Source organism: Falco naumanni, chromosome 4, assembly GCF_017639655.2.
Source record: "Falco naumanni isolate bFalNau1 chromosome 4, bFalNau1.pat, whole genome shotgun sequence".
NCBI lineage: Eukaryota > Metazoa > Chordata > Aves > Falconiformes > Falconidae > Falco > Falco naumanni.
In genome coordinates this window covers 58,090,349-58,112,112 of record NC_054057.1, presented here as the reverse complement: position 1 = coordinate 58,112,112, position 21,764 = coordinate 58,090,349, and the positions used below count along the sequence as shown (strand labels likewise).

The 21,764-nt window shown below is 42.3% G+C and overlaps 1 protein-coding gene across 1 annotated transcript in view; it reads left to right on the top strand.

Moving 5' to 3' along the window:
- Positions 1–348: 348 nt before the first annotated feature.
- Positions 349–21,764, top strand: part of CRHR2 (corticotropin releasing hormone receptor 2) — a 160,255-nt gene continuing 138,839 nt past the window's right edge. The window contains exons 1-2 of the mRNA XM_040593089.1: positions 349–518; positions 13,573–13,666. Of these exons, the coding sequence (XP_040449023.1) occupies positions 453–518; positions 13,573–13,666 (160 nt within the window). The 5' untranslated portion in view covers positions 349–452. The remainder of the gene's footprint in view (positions 519–13,572; positions 13,667–21,764) is intronic.

Here is a 21,764-nt window from a genome sequence, read left to right as displayed (position 1 = left end):
GCTTAGGGAGAGGGATCTCCATTGCACTGGTAGATTGGGGAGGGGGTTACCCCATTGCTTCTGGAGGATTGTGGGCAGTGCAGTCCCCATTGCACCCAGTGCCTGGCGGACGGGGGGGGGGGGTGTCCCGCCTGCATTCAGCGTAGGGGGGGAGGAAGGTCCCCTTGCTCCTGGAGGCTTGGAGGGTCGCGCTCCCCCGGGGCGCCCCCCGCCTCCTCCATCCCCGAGGCATCCTGGGCGGAGGGCGGGCTGGCTCCCCCGCCCGGCTCCCTCCCTCCCTCCCGGGGGTTTGCCCTGGGACGCGCCGGCGGCGCTGGGGCTGGCTCCTCGCGGCGGGCAGGGGTCAAGGGCAGCAGCAGGGGGGAGATGCCAGCGCCGGGGCAGCGCCGAGGCTCCGGCTGAGCGGGAAGAGCCAGCCCCGGGGAGACCCCCCCACCAGCCCCGCCGGCCCCATGGCGGGGCGGGCGCCGCAGCGCAGCCTCCCGGCGGCAGCGGCCGCCGCGCTCCTGCTCCTGCCCGTAAGTGCCGAGGCCGGGGAAGGGGTGGCGCGGGGGCAGGCAGGGAGGGAGGGAGGGCGGGGGAGACCTCACGACCGCAGGGAACCCGCTCGGGCTGCGAGGGAGCGAGGGGCAGTGCCCCGTCCCTCACAGGTCCCGCCCGCCCACGGGCGCTGAGGGATCCGTCCCGGTAGACCTGCTCCCTCACAGGTCCCGCCCGCGCCCGGGCGCTGAGGGACCCCCGTCCGGGCAGCCGTTACCGGCTCCCTCACAGGTGCTTCGGGCCCCCGGCTCTGAGAGACCCGTCCGGAGACGGCTTTCTGCTCGGAGTTGCTGTCGGTCCCCGGCTCTGAGAGGCCCCGCCTGGAGACCGTTACCTGCTCACAGGTGCTTCTGTCCCCGGGCTCTGCGGGACGCCGTCCGGGCTGCCGATCCCGGCTCCCCCACAGGTCCTGCCCGCCCCGGGCGCTGAGGGATCCCTCCCGGCGGCTGCTGCCCGCTCCCTCAAAGGTCGCGCCTGACTCCAGCTGCTGGAACACCCTCTCCCCTCTGGGTCCCCTCAGAGCCCCTGGGCTGAACCGTGGCCCATCTTGGTGTCCCCTTCCCTGTGAAACAGCCACCTCCCTGTCCCCTTTCCTTGCCAGGAAAAGTCCAGCAGAGGGACCCCACTGGGGTTTTCCTCCCTGCCCCAGAAGAAGGGGTTCTTCTGCCACAGCCCAATTCAGTGGGGCAGTGGGTAGCCCTGGCTGGTGCCCGTTGTCCCCAGCCCCTTGTCCTGGTGCCTCTCCTCACAGCATGCGCTCGGCATCGGTCGCTCTTTCACCTCAGGGACCAGCAAACAGCCCTGGCAAAGGGCAGCGCTCAGCCCGTGCATCCATCCAGGTGTTTGCTCTGCGTTTCTGTTGTTTCTGTTGAGTGAAACGTGAAGGAGCCTTTTTCTCGGGGTCCTTCCTCACCAGCTTCCCCATGTGTGATGCTGCGATGAGGTGGAGATAAGATTGACCTGTGCCAGGCTGGACTTAAAACAGCTTTCCCAGCCCACACTCCTAAGTCAGACTGACTTTGATGGCTTAAGTGATAGTTTTAAGTGTGGTAGGTCACACCTGCAAAACAGATGTGAGAGATTAAGCATGAGGTACATTGATCTTGCACAGAATTTGTAAAGGCTGTTTCCACAGCATTAAAAAAGTGGCAGTGATCAGTGATTCTTCTTGACTGTAGTGTAATTGCCCTATCTTTAACATTTCCTTAGATAAAGAAAATCTGTTCTATATCCTTATGTTCTGCCTCCACCCCCCCACACACTCCCCACCCCCCCCCACCCCCACCCCCACCCCCCGATTTACAAAGAAAGATAGAGGGAAGCCAGGTCAGGAAAAGCAACAGGCTCCAAAGGCAAGTGACAATTTAATCTAAAAAGCTTTGCAGTAGCTTTCTTAGAAGACAGAGAATATTTTCTCAACTCCGCCAATGGCTTTTTTCCCCAGTCAGGTATCAGTGCACATGGGATCAGTGGCATGGGTCTACACACTTGCTGTTTTCAATCTCAAACCAGTTCTTCCTAACCTTTTTTTCTTAGTCCTTCTTCCAGGCGGTGTTTTCCCTTATTTGTTTCCTTTGGCCTATAAAAATATTTCAGTTTGTGTTTAGAGGGGGACTTCTTGCCAGTGAGGTTATCAGAAGTACCCAGGTACCGAGAGCTGCCCAGACTAATTCTTTTTCAATGAACAAAAAATGTCATGTGCTTCCTCTGTAGATGTAATCTATGGAGAGTTTTCTAGTTCCTCTGTAACTTTGCATTATTTCTGTAAATTTGGGTAGTTACGTTGCTGCTTTAAAAAGAAAACAGCTGCCTTCAAAGAAGGAAAAGAGAAAAAAAAAGTAGCGCAGATTAAGAATCAAAATGTCAAGTTTCCATAAAATGCCTTTAGTCTGAGATAAATGTGTACTTTGAGTGTATTCCGAGTGCACTTACACAGAGGAACTTGTTTGGATGCAGCATACTTGTGTCTGATAGTCGTGTGTATGGCTGTGCAGTATGTGGAAATAATGTGTTGGAAGACGATCTTCAGCCTCGTGTATAGAACAGCTCTTGTTGCTCCAGTGGTAGCAAAAGCAGAGCTTTTACTGTTCTTTTGGGGTGTGTTTTCATTCGTGACTGCTGCTCGTAGGTCTGTATCTCTGCTTCACATCTGGAGGAAACTTTGCACCCAGAAGCTTAAGAGCAATGTTTTAAAACTTTGGCTCAAATCCAAAGCTCTTAAGTTCCTGTTTAACTTGAGAACACTTGAAAGTTGACTTGAAGTCAACGGCTCTATTCACATTTGAGGATTTGAGAAAAGACATAGCTGCTTGTGGGAGCAGGCCCTTATGTGATTAAGGATGCTTAAGTTTTTGCAGTAGCTGAGCAATTGTATTTTATGGGAACTGTAGGTTTGCAACACTTATGAAATGAGGCAACTTTCTAATACAGATTTACATCTGCCACATGAAAATGGTGTTGCAAATGACTTGTCAGATTTCACAGGGCTGGTCAGCAAAAGGGTGAAGACTTGCACAGCAGGCTCTGAGATTTATGTTCTTAAAGGGTTTCTGTACCTACGATACACTGGAAAATGCATTTATTTGAATGTGAAAACCAAACAAATCATAAAACAAAGGCAAATGAATCTTTTGACATTTTGATATAGAGTCCTTGCTGAGTTCATGTAATTTGGAGGAGGGGGGATTATTAATCAAAAACAAAAGCAAAGTTTGCCATAATTCATATGTGCTCCCGAGGCTGTTAAAACAGCCAGAGCAGTTTGAGTATATCAGCCAGTGGTGACAAGTTAAATAATATTCCTGGACTGAGACTGCCAAAATTCAGTCCTGCTGTGAATTAATGCAGCATAAACATCTCATCATGAGAAGCCTTTCCTGGTGGTGGATTTTGGCAAGGTTTAGATCTGTAGCCATATTGTGGTAATTACTGAATGTCTGAAGCAGGTAGCTGTACGCAAAGAAGAACGGCTGATGTTGGCTGACTGATAGCTTTGCCATGAAACATTTCAGTGGTATTCATAGCTGCCCTTAGAAAGCAAGCAGCCTTTAGCTTTTGTTCATATGAGGCATCTGCTTACATATTGCTATGCTGTCAAAAGCGGAGAAATTAAGTCCCATAAACTCTGTGGCTTTCATGCTGCAAACCAGAGCGTTGTTGTGCCTGCCCTGCCGCTTGCACGCCTCTGCTGAACCTGGTGGAGGAAGACGGTGCAGGGATCTCATCGCAGCGTGCGCTATAAGGTGCATACTTGTTTAGTTTCCGTCGATTAGTTTCTATCTCCACTAGTACCTTAAGATTGTTAGGACAGCTCTTCAGCCTTCAGGCCAAATGCCAGAGAGTGGTTTGTGCCCATACTATTAAACTCCTTCAGCTTCTAAAATGGGGAGATGTTGTGCAAAGTGCCCATCGGGAATGGTCCGTGGTGCAGCCTAACTCCTAGAGCATTCCTGGGAACTGTCTGAGATACTGCTAGATTGCTTGGGGCAAAAATGTGGCAAGGAACCATTCTAAAAATTTAACAGTATAAATGATTAAGTAATTAAAACAGGTCTTTGCACTGTGTGATTTATTCGTTTAGATGGAGTATGCCGTACTACCATTGCTCAGGGCTCTCAATGAGTGCCTGAGGGAGGCATTTTCCTCTAAAGCAAACTGTTCATTGCTTCGAATTCAGTGATCAGCTTTCTTTGTGTTAGAGATTACTGTGGGATCCTGCTGGTGATGTGATGATCCGAAGATTCACAATGACAAAAGCCAAGTTAGTGGATAGCATCAACTTTTAAAGGAAGTGTGTTTCTGTTTTCTTTTTATTTTCATTTGCCCTGTATATTAGTTAACCAAATATTTTTAAATACTATATTAGAACAAACATTTGCACATTTCTAGATTTTTTTAATAGTTCTGCAGGTTTTATTTTTGGGGGAGGGGGAAAGGTGAGGAAATGTGGGAGGTAAAAACAGGCTACACACACACTGCTGACTTTGATCTTTTCAGTTTATGTCACTTTCAGGTTTGCAGCACTGCAAACCCAAGAAGGAGGCTTTATGGAAAAGCTGGTTTACTTTAGATTAACATTTTATCCAGTAAATGACATTTCTGCAGGAATTTACTTTTCCACGGTGTTTATAAATTGAAACTGGTAGATCAAATTTTGATTATATACATGTCCTTTTTTTTTTTTTTTTTCTAACCTATACTAGTTTTAATCCCAAGTGGTAGTCTGTTCTTCCTTAAAGTGCAAGCATTAATCCTTGGATGTAAAGCTGGAGCTGTCCAGCGATTTACATGACACCTCCTTGCCTTCTGTAGATACATGATATGCATTGAAGCACTGCATAAACATTGTCTTTGCCTCCTTATCTTTCTATTCATAACAACCAGTATTGACAACTAAATAGTTCCTGCTGGTTTGCTTTATCAAATTATTTTGTTATAAAGAATTAATTTCTTTTACTGCTAAATCCTTTTTAAAAAATCTTAATAGCTTTGAAAATAGCTATATTTGATTTGAGCTGGTGAGTGTTGACTAAAGAACTTTATATGTTTTATTTCTTACTCTGAAGAGTTGGTTAAATTTTGCTGTGGCCCTTGTTACAAGAGAAGACAAATAGAAACTAGTTGTTTACCACTGTGATCAGTCAGTTAACAAGTACTGTCCTTCAGATGAAGGGCTGCTTGAATTTCATCAATCATGTCCAAATGTTCATACATTTTATTTCCAGTTTCTGGTGCTGGTGTGGGGATAATTGTTAGATGCTTCCTGCAAAATTCTCTGTCATGCTTTCCTAGTACTGATCAGTTCTCTGGGTCTGGGATCATTTGGATTGGCTCTCACAAGGAGATGTTCTGATCCTGACAAAGGCTGTGCCATTTGGGAAGTGCTGTGGCAGGAACAGAGGTGTTCTGAGAAAGCCAGTTCACAGAGATGGGTTTCAACACCCTGCCCTGACCTCTGGCTCACAAGTACCTCCTCACTGTGCAAGTGAGCCCAGGCGGAGAGTCAGGTGCTGGGAGTGCTGCTCCTGGTGGTGCATGTCTTGTTCCCCAGATTGACAGCTCTATTGTGGAGCTAAATGGGTGGAGAACTTGGAAGCTGTCCTTCTCCGGGAATGATCAATTAAACGGCATATGTTTGTACAGAAACGTGGCTTGTTTTCACTAAATAAGAAAGAAAATCCATTTGGTATTTCGAGAGCTGAAAAGTACTTCTTCAACAGAGCATTAAGAAAGTGAAACTAATTAAAGCTCTATAAACTTTTGCGTAATCCAGGCTGAATAACTATCCACTCCGGGTTGTGTATGCCGGGAAAGTAAATAGTAAGCAATGCAGATGGAGATTAAAATACATTAGCTGTCCTCAATGCAATGCTAAACCCTTGCCCTGGTAATAGTAGCTGAAGTGCCAGAGAACTGGAAAGGAGCCACTTGCCTCTGAGGGCTATGGTATAACTTCTGTTGCTGTTACCCAGGTTCCTGGGACATAGGAGGCTTTCTGAGTGCTCTTACCTCTGCGCTGCCTTAGTTCTGGGAGCGCTGTCCTCTAGCAGGGGTGGCTTCTCCAGTAGAAAGGAGGGAGGAAAGAAGGCAAAAGTGAATAAAAGGAAGTGTGCTGATGAGTCTGAACAGGTTGCCTGCAGGGCTGCCAGCCAGGCTCTGCAAGCAGGCATCTCGGTGCATGGACTAAAGTATCAATTCCCTTTGAGTGGCAGTAGCAGACTCCCACAGCCCAGGCATAGCTTGGGTTTCAGGAGGCTCATGCCAGCAGAAGCAGAGAGATGGCCTGCGAGCCAGCACCAGTGGCTGTACTTTGTAGTGTGGCCATCACAGGTGTAACCTTTCTGCTTTCTCAGTTCCAGTCCCCAGGGCTACTTAAAGGAGCACAGGATTTATGCTGTTTCCTTGTTTTGGGGACGAGGACACCCAGGGACCAGGCTGCCTCTTCTGTTACCAATTGACTCTTTCAATGCAGAGGAAGGCCAGGGTTATCCCTCTGGCTGACAAGAATGATGCCTCAGAGCACATGACAAGATTTTGACTAGGCAAGCTCCAAATCAGATGGAGTGAGGATCTTTAGTCATCCTGCCACATGTCCTAACTGCTGGGAGAACAGCTATTTAGTCCATCTTGAACTTGAGAGACCTTCTTAGCTGTAAAAAAACCCTACTTTCTCAAAACAAGTATTTACATTAATATTTCCAAGTCTTGTCAAAATTTTGGAATTTTAGACAGGAGAAAAAGGTTAAAGGACAATTCTATCTTTAAATATGACAATAGTTTTAAAATACCTTTTCATAGGATTTAGCATAATATTTTAATTATGATTATGCAGAGTCCAAAACATTGGAAACATGAGTGAAAGAAACCTCAAAGCCTCTAGGCTGCTGATTATTGTTCAAGACACAGTCTGTAAACTGTTAATTACACATTGCCAATAGAAAGAGTTTGGGAGTAACTATTCTCTATTATTCTTTTTACTATAGGGGCTGCATGTCCTAAAATCAAGGAATGAAAAAATAATTTATGCTGGAAGGGACTGCTAGAGGTCTTATCCAGTCTCCTTCCCAAAGCAGGGCTAATTCCACAACCAGATAATGTTGCTCGGGGCCTCACCCAGTTCAGTTGTGAAAATTTGCAAAGATGGAAATTTCACAACATCCCTAAACCTCTTTTCGAATGCTCAGTTGTTGTCATGGTACGTAGTTTTTTCTTCATGTTCTGTGAGATTTTCCCATGCTGCACCTTGTGAATGAGGCCTACTGCTTGTCTTTGCTTTCCCCTTCAGGTAGTGAAAGACTGTTGTTAGACCTTCTCTTGTTCCAGTCCTGGAGTTTAATTTCACCGTGATATATGCTTTTCAAATACAAACAGTGGGCTGCAGCCCAAGACTTAGAAGTCTAAGGAAGAAGAAATGGATGGAGAGAGAGGGAACTAAAAATGAGCCAGTAAGGTGACAGTGGTCATCAGCAATGAACTGTCATGAAGGCTTGGGTCAAAGGAACATTTTATGGAGGATATAGAGGTGTCATTGTTGACATTCCATGGACAGTGAGAGCAGATATCACTAGCCAATTAAAGTCTTGATCCAGAAAGGGAGATTTTACCTTCTTTTAGGTGGGAACATGCTGACAGACTTGAAAAACAAATATTAGGAGCTCACATTTGATGAGCTAGAGTTGGGAGAGCCTATGAAGGGAGACCTTAAAGTGTAGTGTCAGTGTGATAACAATGGGTGAATGATCTTTGCAGAGACTATTCAGGCAGGTAGGAGTTTTCCTGGGAGAAGTAGCTGAGATACTGGCTTTTGTTTGGGTAAATGTGGCTTTTAAACCTGAGCTACTCTGGCTTCCCTGTGTGTTTTTTCTCCAACAAGCAGGTCATCTCATCCTAAAGTACATGTTTGAAGCAGAAGTGATGGATTGTTCTTTGATAGTGTTTCCTTCTTCCACTATTAGGGAGCCTAAAGCAATGCCTTCTGAAATAGGTGGGTGAGGTGAATCACATTGGAGTTGCTGAGGGGGCTGAGGGTATGTGAATTGTGTGTAAAGAGTGAGGAAGAATTAGTCATGAGTTTGGTGTGAAGACCTAGGAAAAGGGCAGACATGCAGGCAGGAGTGCTGCGAAGGGCTTTCTCCCTTTCCAGATTCTGAATATGATATCCACATATATGAGGAATGAAGAACAAAACTATTCAAGGATGTGAAATTGAAGTATTTCCATTGAACAATTTTATATGAAGACAGTTGCAGCCTGTGTTTCAAATGCTATTTTGCTCCTTTTTAATGTCTCATGTTGCTTTGAAAGGGCATGAAGACTTGATTGGACAATTCCAGCTCATGGGTGGCCTTAAGCAGTTTTGCTTTGTATGCTATGACTCAGAAAAGCACTTAGCACATGCATCGTTTTCAGTGGATGAAGAACCTCTCCTATATACCCTTATTCAGCAGGGCACGTAGGCAGATGCTTGATGAAGGCAGATCTCCAAGTTCCAAAGACAACAGTGAAGTTCACTGGTGGGCTCAGTGTAGCAGATGCTTGAGGTTTGTTTTTGGTTTTTTTTTTTATTTCTGAATAAAGACTAATTTAATTTCATACTTAAAACAGAGCATGTGTATAGCTGATTTTTTGAACTGAGGTTCTACTTACCATTCCACGCAGACTTATATCCTCTTTCTCCAGACTTCCTGGAAGAGCTGCAGAGAACATGCTGGCCTCAAAGATCATAGAGCAATATCTCCTGGATCATTTGGGGTTCACTAGTTAGTAGCACTATTTTATCTAGCTACTTGGATTAATTTAGAGACAGGTAATGACAGGGAGTTGAAAGAGCTGAAGGATGACTCGAAAAAGAGAATAATTTTCTTGAACTGTGCTAGCAGTCTTTCCTTTTACTGTAACTTTAGCTGGCTCAGGTTTCAGGTTGCAGATTCCTGTGAAAACTTGTATTTAGACCTTCTATCACAAATAGACATTATTTTGCTGGTGAAGCAGAGCCAAACGGTTGTATACTGCCAAATGCCAGTGCACTAGCAAAGTTAAGTTACTGAGATGAGAAAGGCCAAAGATACCTTGAAGCAGAGGACTGAGCTTTTTGGTTCTTCAACAAGCAAAGCAAAGTATTTCCACCATGCTGGCCCTCTTAGCACCGTCCTTTAATAAGTATCTCTTTTGCATACATCTTGTGTATGAAGTAACCACACAACAGTGACTATAAATCCACCTTGGACACAGAAAAGACTACCTTCTCCTCTCCTAGGCTGTTCTCTGTTTTCCTCCTTAAGTAGCATTCTTCACGCTCCTGGTTGTGCATATTCCTTCAGGTGATTAGTAGTCAGCAAATATTCTGGCTCTCGTAATCCTCTCCCACATATTGCTATCTCTTATTAGAGAGAAAGAGTGGCTCAGATGAATGCTGGCATTTGTTATGAGTGCATTCCATGGAATACCTGGTGTTTTTTCCCAAAGCATTTGTTTTCACACCCAAGTACTGATGATGGCAGGAACCCCTGTAAAACTTGCTGGATGCCCACCTGCCCTGGAAACTCCCTAGCTGTATTCAAACAGAATATGGGTTTTTTCAAGGAAGAGTGGGATTTGCTTTGGTTTTGCTGCATCAAGTTCTTTCACTAATTATATTTTCATGGTGAAGTTACATGCATTTCCCTAAACTGAGCTTCTGTGGACACAAACTGACAGTTTTTGCATGTAATTGGACCACTGCTTTGAGAAAGCCCATCCCAAACGTTCAGGTGAACACTCAGTCTTATTGTAGAAATGGTGTGATTTGAGAGCTTAACTTAATAAGGTTACTTTTGAGCTAGAAGTATCTCTCAGATTAATTTATTTGCATTGTCTGCTTGAAGAACTAAAAATTAAATAAAGGATTTCCTTTTTTCTTGCTTTTATTTGGGTTTGGTTTGGGGTTTTGGTTTGGGTTGGGTTGTTTTTTATTTTGGGGTTTGTTTTTTTTTGGTTTGTGGGGTTTTTTTAGTTCAAGGGCAAAACTAATAAGTAGCAGTTTTCTGTGTGCTGAAGGCAGTTTCATTGCACTGCTGATGTTGAAACAACGTAGAATTTAAGGCCTCAGTGCTCCCAGATGTTTTACAGAAACCCCTGGGAGGAGGTGCAGTGTGAGTCTTAACAGCAGCGCTGCTTCACAGAAACGAAGAGTGGGAATAAGCATCCTAACACAATCCATGCCATTACCATAGATGTCTGCTCAGGGGGGGAAGGTGCTTTGACTTTGTAAGGAGCAGAGGTGGCTGGTTTGGACCGAGACTTCTTTTTTATGTGGCAATTGAGACATGAGATGGATCCTTCTCTTGTCAGCCGTAGACTGAGCACAGCTTTTGTGGATGATAATTACAAAATTGTTTGGTGTTGGAAGGTCACTTCATCTTGCTCAGTGAAAGAAAGAAAACAGTAGTATCCCAGATAATTGCTTATATTGACAGTTTTGGGTTCTGTTCACAGCTCTGGGGGCTTGTTTACATTACTGTAGCCATTTCTTACATGTTTGAGAGAAGAAAATAAACCCTCCAATGCAGATGAATTGCAGTACCAGTGTTCATTTTATCTATCTATCTCACTACTTAGTGGAACACAATAATTATCTTTAAAACCAGGATACTATATTAATTCTTTTTAAAATTAAGTTACAAGTCCTCTCTAAACTACATGAAGTAACCACAAAGTCTGATAGGAACGGACAGGAGGCAACACTATGATCCGTAAGATGTTTATCCCCAGAGCTTTCCACATGGATCCATTGAAGTATGTTACATATATCATATAATGTTGCATATGTGTTTTTATGACTTCATGTTAGTAATTTATGAGAGTACTCATGTGACAAAGAACAATTTCTGCACAAATTAATGTTTTTTAAGATTAGAGCCCTTCCATTTACAGAGGAGCAGACACTGCTAGTGTCTTGCAACTTCTAACAATGTAATATAGCAATATGTTACTTCTCTTAGGTTGTTGCCCTTTTCATCTTCCCTTCCTATATCTAGAGGTGATCTTATGGTGAGTTCCTCTGTGTGTCATAGTTGCATGCCCTCTGACAGAGATGAAGACCTTCATGGATTAATGAAGAGCTTTGACCATGGCCAAGGGGAAAGGTCTAACGAAATGACCAAGAGCAACACAAACAGTGACACACTAAAACAATTCATCCACTCCTTTCCTGAAAATCCTCTCAGATGCAAACAGGAGTTGACCAAAGGCTGCATATTTTGTTCTGAAGAGTGAGAACTGGCCTGCAGACTATTAATTGGTGTTCCTGCTTTAGCAAGTAAAGGACTTCTTTTCACCTTACTCTCTGGCTGAGTACATTATTTTTGTTTGTTCATTAATGTCCACAGTAGCTCAGAGAAATTAAGATAGATATTTCTGTGCATGTTTCAGGTAAATGTGCAAGACAATATAGAACTGATTTCTTGGGAAGAAGTCATGGAATAGTAACTGTCCTAAGAGAATTCAACTAATGCTTCAAAATATATACACAGTCATAGGCCCGATTATTTATCTTTAAGACACTACATTACTTAAATGTTTCTTTTTTTGCAGTTATTTTTAAGAGGGTTTTTTAGACTTTTTGGGTTTGTCTGCTTTAAATACAATTTTTTAAATTATCACACATCAGAAAGCTGTTCACTGTGGTTCATGGAGAGAAAATGAAAGCAAAAGTAACATAATATGTGGAAGGCGCTTTCCTCTCTAGCCAAACGAACCTAGGTTGACCCTAAACCAAATGTGACATTTAACCTTTCTTGTTCCTACACATGCTGTGCTAAGCTTGACCTCTGTCTGTTCTTTCCCATCACCTTATGAAGCAGACAGCTGAACATGCAGTGTATTTACAGTACATGGAGATGTCTCGAGTTACTTCTTTGAAGTGAGACAGTGCTTTGGCCTGTGAGGTAGCAGAGCAGCAGAGGGATCGAGGGGAAGAAATGCTATTTCTATGTCAACTCACGTGATTGGGTCTGACATGAGACATGACCACTACAGAGTTTGCTCTCTGGCAGACTTGGCTGGACTTCTATACCTTGTAAGACGGCATCTGCCCTGGCTGCAGAACAGAGCCATTGCTTTTCTCTAGCTCCTTGACCTGACCACGCATGGTCAGTACCCTGGAAGGCTTTGCTATGGGAGGCAGGAGTTTGAGTCTCCCTGGAGGCAAACCAGCAGCTTCATGGTGTTTATTTGAAAATAATTAAGTCTGAGAAAGGCTCTTTCCTTGTATTACAAGACTTCCTATTTTGTAAAACAACAGCAAAGTGAGAAATAGAGAGAAATGGTATTGCACAAATAAGAGTTCATTGCTGATGAATTCTATTGTCATGATCATATACTCCACTTCTTATTAAGCACAAGGAATTCAGTGACATAGAAAGAGTTCGTCAATCACTTAACAATCACTTAACACATCTTAAGCACTGAAATGTAACATCAGCAGTCAAGGAATATGGCTGCTTCTATGAGTAAAAGCTGCCTGTATTACCTTAGTCATTCTGCGTAAACAGAAAAGCAAAGGCATTTTGTGTTAGCATGGCTTTATATCCCCTCAGAAATAGAAAGATTTTATTTCATAGTTTGAAAATTGAGGTTTCTGTCATTGAGGTGTCACTCCTGAATTTTCTCCCCACATTTAGTTCTGCCTTTCATAAAAGGCTTTTCAAGAGCTTCTCTTGCTCCAAGCAGTATCCCAACTCGGCTGTACACCAAGTTGTACAGTTCTGTGGGCATCTCTCCTCTGTCTGCAGTTGGCACTTCAGTAATTTCATTTTTGAGTCTGAAAATGAAAACATATTCCTTGGATTCAACTCTAAATACACCTTTCCTAACATTTACTTGGGGGTGTACTACTGTCCTGTGCTGAACCTGCAGATTTCTTGAAGTGCCCATGTTGATATTATTGCTCTCTTTCTCACTAGTATTTGCTCTCAGTGGAGAGCTTGGCACTCTTGAGTTCTGAGAATCAAAAACTCGTGTCTTATTTACTGGCTAAAAGAGCCAAGGATCACCTTACAGGGATGCCTGCTTTCCCTATACAGTCATTGGAAGCACTTTCCTCAAACTTTCTGAATTGCCTTTTGCCATTTGCTGTCTCTCGTGAATGTGTAAGGATCTTTAGCACTCCCATTAAAAAAAAAAGTTAGTTGAAAAAATCCCACACATGAAGTTTAATGGGATGTGATTCATCTTATTTTTGGCATCTACTTTTAGGTGAGATAAATTGTGTCCTGAGCTTTGTTAATGCTGTTGACTAGCTCCCACAAGAAGAGGTCCAGAATAGGAGTTTCATTTGTAGATGCCTACATTTCATTAGATGAATGCCACCTGATGTCATGGAGCTAAGCAAACATAACCGTAAATCTTCTCTGTCATGAGAAGACATCTGGACTTCAACCAATTATGAATGGGAACGGCTATGAAAGTGCTGGGGATTATTGTACTCATGAATGAGAAAATCTATTTTGTGCTGCTGCTTTACTGTTTGGTTTTTGTTTCTGTCTGTTCATCTAGATAGTTCTCCGCTGTGATTCTTCTGTGAACCTGCCCTTGTCTGTTCTGCTGGAAAAATACTGTGAAGCTTTGTCAGCCCGCACCAATGTCACAGGTATTTATTTCTCTATTTCTTGTTTGCTTCTTGTTACTGTAGGATCTGTTTTCAAAGTGTCCTTATTCCAGAAGCACCTTTCCTGCTGAGATAAACATAGTGCCTCCAGTCTTGGGTTTTCATTGGTACAGTGGTGTGACATGGAAAGAAAATTTTGAATTTTGCACACCTGGAAAGAACTTCAGGTGAACTAATAATAAATGTCCTTTTTTGTAATTTAATCTGTTAAATTTGCTAAACTCACTGACTGATATAATAGTTGAAGGTTAGTACAGTTAAAGTGTCTGTATCCAGATTGGTCCAGACTGGTTGCCAAAGGCTGTCTGCATTTCTCCAAGTGCAGCATGAGACATCCAGACCGTGTAGGTGAAGACAGGTGGATGTGCTATTAAAATCCAGCCCTTGTGTTGTAATCACTGCAGAAACTGGAGTGCGCTGACCAGACTAAGAGCTCATATAAACTGGGGATGAACCTTGGATCATTTCAGCTGGATCACTGGAGTATTTGCTGTGAAAAACACTAGTTCTTCAAATTAGAACACAGTGCATGCATTTAATCACAAAACTTTACCATTTCTGTTTCCTGGTCCCACCTGGTCCCTCCAAAACCTGACTAACTTTTCAGGCTAGGACAGAAGACTTTTCTGACAGAGTTAGGGCAGGGGCACTGACACTGGAGTAAAGGAATATCACAGTCTTTCTGAAAGGCTAAGGGCAGACAGCAGGAAGGAGTGCAGGGAATGTGGCGCCTTTGCTTTCCTCACACCCATTTTTGAAAGCACCGCAAAGCACTCTTTTCCTTGAATCTTAGCTAAAATATGTCAGCACAAAAATTATACTGTAAGAGATGTTAGACTGGATCCAGCTTTGCTTCAGAAGTGGGAGAAGCACACTCAAGCCACTCCTCTGCAGCATGACTGGTGTGTGTATGCTGCAATAAGTGATGCTACTGGGGGAAAAAGTGAGTTTGTTTCTTTCCCCTTCACTTCTCTTTCCCCCTGGTAAATCTTCATGGAGGTGGGAGTTTAAAATGTCTTGTAATAACGTAAATGTTCTCATTCAGCCAGCTCTTCAGCCCTAAGAAATGACAAAGGAAATGTGGCTCATGGAAGAAAAAAACCCACCTTTCTGTATAATTTATCAGATCAGTTTTGTTTTACTCTGACTATCAATTCCTTAAGGACAGTAAGCTGATCTAGATAAGCTGATCAGACTGAAGTCTGAAAGCTGTGTTGCGCTAACTGCCTCAATTTGCATATAAATGGGTGTGTTGACCTGTGTCATGAATCTAGCCTGAGCTCTGCAACTTGCACCATTTTGTTCCAGGAAGCCTCACTGTCTCATGTGGCATATCTTGTATAAATTTTAATGGCCATCTATTCCATTCTATAGCTGGAAACAAAGGAAAGATAGATGAAGTTCTGTGAAAGCTTCCATAATTTTGAATCTTTCTTTCAGGTGTTCTTTGCCTGTTGAATATTTTTGTAAAGTATTATTGTAAAAATTGCCATTAATTCATCATTTATTTTTCCTTGTCCAGAGTTTCTATTGCAAAAAACCTTAATTTCACACCAGGCTGTCTTAGAATTTGGCAATTTACTTCTCAAATTGACAAAAAAATAATTTTCTGGGCTATTTACATGATGCATGAACATAGGGCATGTTCTTAGGCTGAGTGCAACTGCTGTAATAGCATTTTAATGTGAAGAGGGAAGAGAGAAGTCACAGAAGCCTCTCTCCTATTGCACTGTCATTGTGAGGTGTCACGGATCAAAAAGGTAAAGCACTGCTCTGAAATTAATGAAACTTGATTGTTATATAGAGACAATCCTACATGCACCTTTTCTAGAATATACCTTCCCATGGTGCTTGTGACTACAGCCCTTTCTGCAGCATGCTTCAGAATGCTATGGACCTGCACTCTGCTTTGAGCATGGGCTTATATATGCAGTGAAACCCAGAGCTGCTTCATGTTCAGACCAGCTGACATAAGTCCAGTCTCAGGCATAAGCGTGAAGTGAACTTTGAGACATACTAGGGACAAAAATTCACTTTTTTGCTTAGCTTGGGCTGATAGACTTTTCTCAATATCAGCTTGGTGCTTCTAAGCATTACATGTTCTTTTTTCTCCTGTGACAATTTCAGGATCTGCAAAACAGTCTAGACTATTAAGCTATGAGTCTTCTTATTAAAAATGAGGGTCTGCAATATAGCCATCTCCTCTTCATAGTCAGTAAATTTCTGTTGGTACAGTTAAAGTTCAAAGCATGATTTCATCCTAAACAGGGATCTAAAATGGAGCAGAAAGTGTTTTTTCTTAAAAGGAATCCAAGAAAACTCCTGAGACTAAGTCTACTCTAGTTTTTTGATGTCTAAAATCATGTGAGCTGTGTGCATCCTTCATTTTGAACCCTCATAGCAATAAGGATGTATGACATTGAAACATTGGTGTGGTCCATTCAGCAGCATGGATGTATAGAACCAGAACACAACAGAGTCTGCAATGTCTGAGTCCTTTCTCTGGCTCACGTTCTTTGACACAGTCTAGGTATCATATTTTAGAAGGGGAAAAAAAGCCACAAAAAAAAACCCAAGGGGAGACATATTGAACAATCTTTATTTATAGCTGGGAGAACAGTAAACATTAAAGTTCTGTAATTGGTTATCTTCCCCGTCTCTTTTCCAGAAGATGCTGTTAATTAGTCCAATATGTTAATTTCCTCCCCCTATAATTACTAAATTCACCCCTCAAATATGTTCATACTAACTATCTCAAACAGATGGCATAAAATGCTTTTGAGAATTTCATGTATGTATAATTTCACTGAATTGGTGAGTGAATGACATTGTAAATTCAGTCTGAAGTGATATCAACCAAGCAATACTTTTTCAGAGTTGGAAGGCAATATAACTCTCTCTCTTTTCGGCATTGTTTCCTTGAAAAATCTCTGGTTGACAGCTTCATGATTGCTTGGGTGCAGCTTTTCACCTTGATGGGAATGCATGTTTGTATTTGTGGACTGGAAAAAGAAATTCATTTAATTATTACTTCGCTTTCATATGTAAGAGGAATTGGTTGAAATGGCAGGATTTTTCTACAGTGACTCAGCTGAAGATGTTTCTGATGTAATCTCCTGATATGGTTTGGCTAGAATTACAGTAATATCCAGACTGACCAGATGACTGTAATCCCATATATCCGTATGATACATGCACTGAATTATAGCTTGAATTTTTATAGGAACTTAGTGGAAATGGGTCCTCAGTTCACACCAATACATGGGTTTTCTCAGGCTTCTCTTCACATCCTTTGACTTTCCTATCTTATATGTTTCCACTAGAGACTGCAAGTCTTGGCTTACATCTGATCCTACTCAGTTTTAGTCTCCATGAAAATCTTTTGATCCCACTTTTTGGTCTGTTGACATGTTTGGCCACACAGTCTTTAAGGACTTGTCAAAAGGTGATTAACCTCAAAACTGAAATTTTGTCCAAAAAATAAACCAGAAGGTTGATGGCCAGTGCTACCGTGCTGATTGTATCTGCATAAGAATTACATTCTCTGTTTTCCTTCTCTTTCTTACCCTTCAGTCACTTTGAAGGTTGTGATTTGCATTTATGATGTTTAAGGCTATTCAGACGACCCAATAAAGGAGAGATAGGTAGATTAGATGTCATGCATTTTATTTTATGAAATCCTGAGATACATTGAAAGGAAAAATTATTTCTTCTCCCTGGTGACTGGACCCTCCTGAGGTGGGAGTTGGTTCCTTGCCTTCATTCTGGTCACTGTGTAGCACAGTGAAAGACTGTTGTCTCACAGAAATGGTGTAAACCTTCTGATTCTGAGTGGTGCAGGATTTCGCCTCTACATTCTGACTCATACTACACTGATGTTATTTTCTCAAGTCTCTGGGGAGGTTCTGGTTCAAGGAATATGGTTGGTGTGAGAGGAATGTATCCGGGGTGGATTTCAATGCACAACTCCTCAAAGATGCTCATCAAGTCTCCAACTAACCTGACATAATTTGGTGGTTGCCCTAGTTTCCCCTGTTGCTGATGCTGAGACAGTGTTTTATACTAAAAGCTTCTCCAGCACTTACAATAGCACAAAACTGGGAAGGTATGAAAAGTAGTCTTCTTATTCTTCGTTGAACCTCGTTGTTGTGGTATAACCCCGGTAGGCAGCTAAGCACCACACAGCAACTCACTCACTCCCCCCCAGTAGGATGGGGGAAAGAATCAGAAGACTAGAAGTAAAAAAACTTGTGAGTTGAGATGAAAACAGTTCAATAGGTAAAGCAAAAGCTGCATGCACAAACAAAGCAAAATAAGGGAATAATTCACCACTCCCCATCTCTAGGAAAGCAGGGCTCCATCACACATAACGGTTACTCAGCAGGATAAGCGCCATGTTTGGAGTGTCCAAACATCCCCTGCTTCCTCCTTCTTCCCCAGCTTTATATGCTGAGTATGATGTCGTACGGTATGGCATATCCCTTTGGTCAGTGGGGGCCAGCTGTCCCAGACGTGTCCCCTCCCAGCTCCTTGTGCACCCCAGCCCATGTGCTGGTGGGGTGGGTGAGGAGCAGAAAAGCCCTCGGCTCTGTGTGAGGCTGCTGGGCAAAAACCAAAACATCCCTGAATTATCAACACTGTTTTCATCACAAATCCAAGACATAGTGCCATACTAGCTACTATGAAGAAACGTAACTCTACCCCGTCAAGATCTTGTAGGCCCCATGCCAAATCTTATCCACCTTATCTGACATAAATTTACGCTGTTTCTCCTAGGCAGGCATTGGTTGGTGTCAGAGTCCAATACCTTCTGACCAGGTTCTTTTAGATGTTCCATGTGTGGAGGGTATGGTGTTTAATGACAAATTTACTTATGTGAAGATATTTGATGTTCTGGTTCAGAAGAGTGGTACAAAATATGCTGAAAAGACAACACAAATGTAAGTTACACTTAGGAAAACATAGGAATTGCAATACACAGTTCAATCACAATATCAGTATGATCCTCATTACTGGTCTCTGTAATATGCTCACCATCATGACACTGGGTATCCCCAGTCACTGGGGATGAACATGTAGGTTGAAGACAGTTCAAGCCCTTTACGTACTTCAAAATTTTTTTTGTAGTAGTTTTAGGTTTTATACTCTGTTTTGGGCTGAGCCATATATACACACACCCCAGCTGGTCTGGCTAACTAAGGGAGAGACTCACACTCTTTTGAAGAACTCAAGGAGGAACACTTACACCACCAGTTTATCCACTGAACTGTTGGTAGGTGTTTATATAAACCAAAATCCACCCTCTATTCCCTTTGCATTGAAATAAAGTCAGGTTCTTTGCAATAGCTGTGGTCAGTCACGCCCTACATTATTCCCTGAGCTTTACAGGCCCACCAGCCCGAACTCCTCTGAGCTTTCTTCCATTGCAGGGGTTTCTTGGTCAGTCACAACTGGGCAAAGCAAGGTTCATTCAAGAGAAGGATTTATGAAATCTCATGCCATTTTGAATCAAACTTCCTCTCTGGCCACTGTCACACTTCTGATAACTTCTTAATATGGCTATCAGTGTTGAGCTATTAAAGACATCTTGCCTAGAGGTCTCATGTAAGCCAGCTACAGAGAGCCTTATTCTCAGCTGCTGTGGAATAAGTTATTATCACTTTTCAGAAGAAACTGTTCACAAGTGTGCTAGACAACCATAAAAGGAATGTAGGAGAGGGAGGGAGAGCATGTGTACTCACATGTCTTTGCAGGTTAGTTTTTAATTGTATATTGAAAGATAGTAGCTGATAGCTGTGTGTTTACTGCATATTTGTCATTCAAGCCTAAATTAATGAGATTAAGATGCAAAAGTTTTCCCTCCATGACAAAAAAAAACAATAAACAAAATGTATGTAAGGGTTATTTCAGACCTCTGAACAGTGCTTCAGTATTATGGATCTGGTTCTCTTTCCAGCTATGAAAAGTACATATGTACAAAGCAAATATGTGCGTGTGCTGGTGTCTTGGGGCAACTATATGGATGTGTTTGTGTTTTTGTATAGTGGTGATAAAACAATGTAAATTGGGGAAAACTAGCATCCTAAACTGTGGATTTCTTGTTGAAGTGAAAATTTGAAACATTTCTTTGGAGAACCACTGAAATGCTTTTATCACTCTTTTATAGATTACATTTATCTTAACTTTAATTTGTAATACTCATACATACACACACACAAAGGAAAAGAACGTAAGCCTTCCTTTCAAATATTAAAAACTTAAGTTAATTTTTCAGAAAATTACACACCATCATTTTGACAAGAAAGACTTTGAAGGCTTGGTGCTATGTTTGTGCAGTGTTTCTGTCACCTTGAAGCTGACCATTCATTACAATCCTTTTAATTTCCATAATTTTTTTTTATGTTGTCCTCATACAGATCCACCTGTGTGTATGTGGTGCAAGAGCAAATGTCTCTAAACAGGGTTTTTTGGCTATTGTGAGATAATGGACCTTGCAGATTCTTTGAACAATTTCATTTTTAAATGATTCCTGGCTTCTTGGAGCTTTAATCAAACAAAATCTGACCTTTCCAGGTTTGATTATGGAGGATTTATCTGTGCTACTTTACTGGAAGGAGTTTTCCCATCTGTGGCTAGAAGACCTTCTTTTTCATCCAGATTACTTGCACTGTGTTCATTTCTAACTTAGAAGCAATACAGGCCTTTTCTCAAGGCAATCTCCATGCCTGTTGTAAGGGTAGTGATCCTGTGTATGGCCTGTTTATCTGTGGGAAAGGTATTCCTTGTTAAGTTGTTCAGTTCAAGACTTAGTAAACAGGAGTTAACTTGACTACCGGGTTAGATTTTTCCCTTGGTTCACTCTTAATATCTGATTGGGACTTCTACTGATAATGAATCTCTGCAGATCAGACAGGTGTGACCATCTTGCAGTTGCAGGTGTTTCAGTATGGCTTTGTGTGCTGGTCATAATACTACCGTCCTGATTTGCTATTAATACATGCTTCATTGATTGGGTCATTTCTGCTTATGCATGTATGGAGGTCATCTCTGTGAACCAGGCAGGTGGGACTGAACCTGGGGTTTCAGAGCAAAAGCTAATAGCTGAAATTAGAAGTCATTCTAATTGCTCTTAAGAGCCATTGCACTGTTACTTTCATGGCCTCGTGGATTCACAGGGTGAGATTCATCTCACAGATTACACATGTGAGTATTTGTGTTTACATGTAAGTCTGAGCTCCAATTATTGTCAGTGGAACAGGTTTTAGTTGCCCTCACATCAGTGCCCAGTGCCCTTTAAGATGCTTTAAGGTAACCAAGATGTGCAGGGCTGACGGATATGACACATAATCTACAAGAATCTTGTGCCCTCTAGAATAGCTGATGCTGGCTAGAGGGATATCTTAGGGCAGTAGTGGCACTTGGTGCCTATGTGTGGCCATCTGAAACCTTCCTTAGATCTTCAATGACTGCACTAGATGAACTAGCTAAGTTAAACTAGATGTTCAGCTCAATCTAGACATCACTATATAGGCACTTCCACCCAGGTGTTTCATAGATATCTGCAAATTGAACACCATATAGCATGTAGTCTGCAAGATGGGAGTTAAATTCACATTTATAGCTGAAATGCATATACAAAATCTCTGACAAGGTGATTTAATCACAGATGCTTCGGCCACTAAAACAAAGTCTAGACTTTAGCTTGCTCCCCATGCTGCTGAGTGCACACAGGCTGTAGATTTTGTTTGACTGACTGTTGTTAATTTTTAGTGGTCAATTTCAATCAATCGTTCATTTAGTAGATGAAAGTTTCCTGTCAGACAAGCATATCTGATAACTTGCTTTCTATCCAGAACTGCAAAGATGAGGCACTAACTGCTCCAGGCATTATTTATTTCTGTACATTGCACTATTCTGTTTCTTGGAAACAGAAGATTTAGCCTCATTGCATCTCTGAATATCCCTCCACAGTAATGGCATGGCAGCAATTCTCACTGTATCCCTTCTGATTTTCCCAGCAGGTCACATCAATGAACACTTCCATTTATAATGATACTTGGATGAGCTATTCATTTTAACA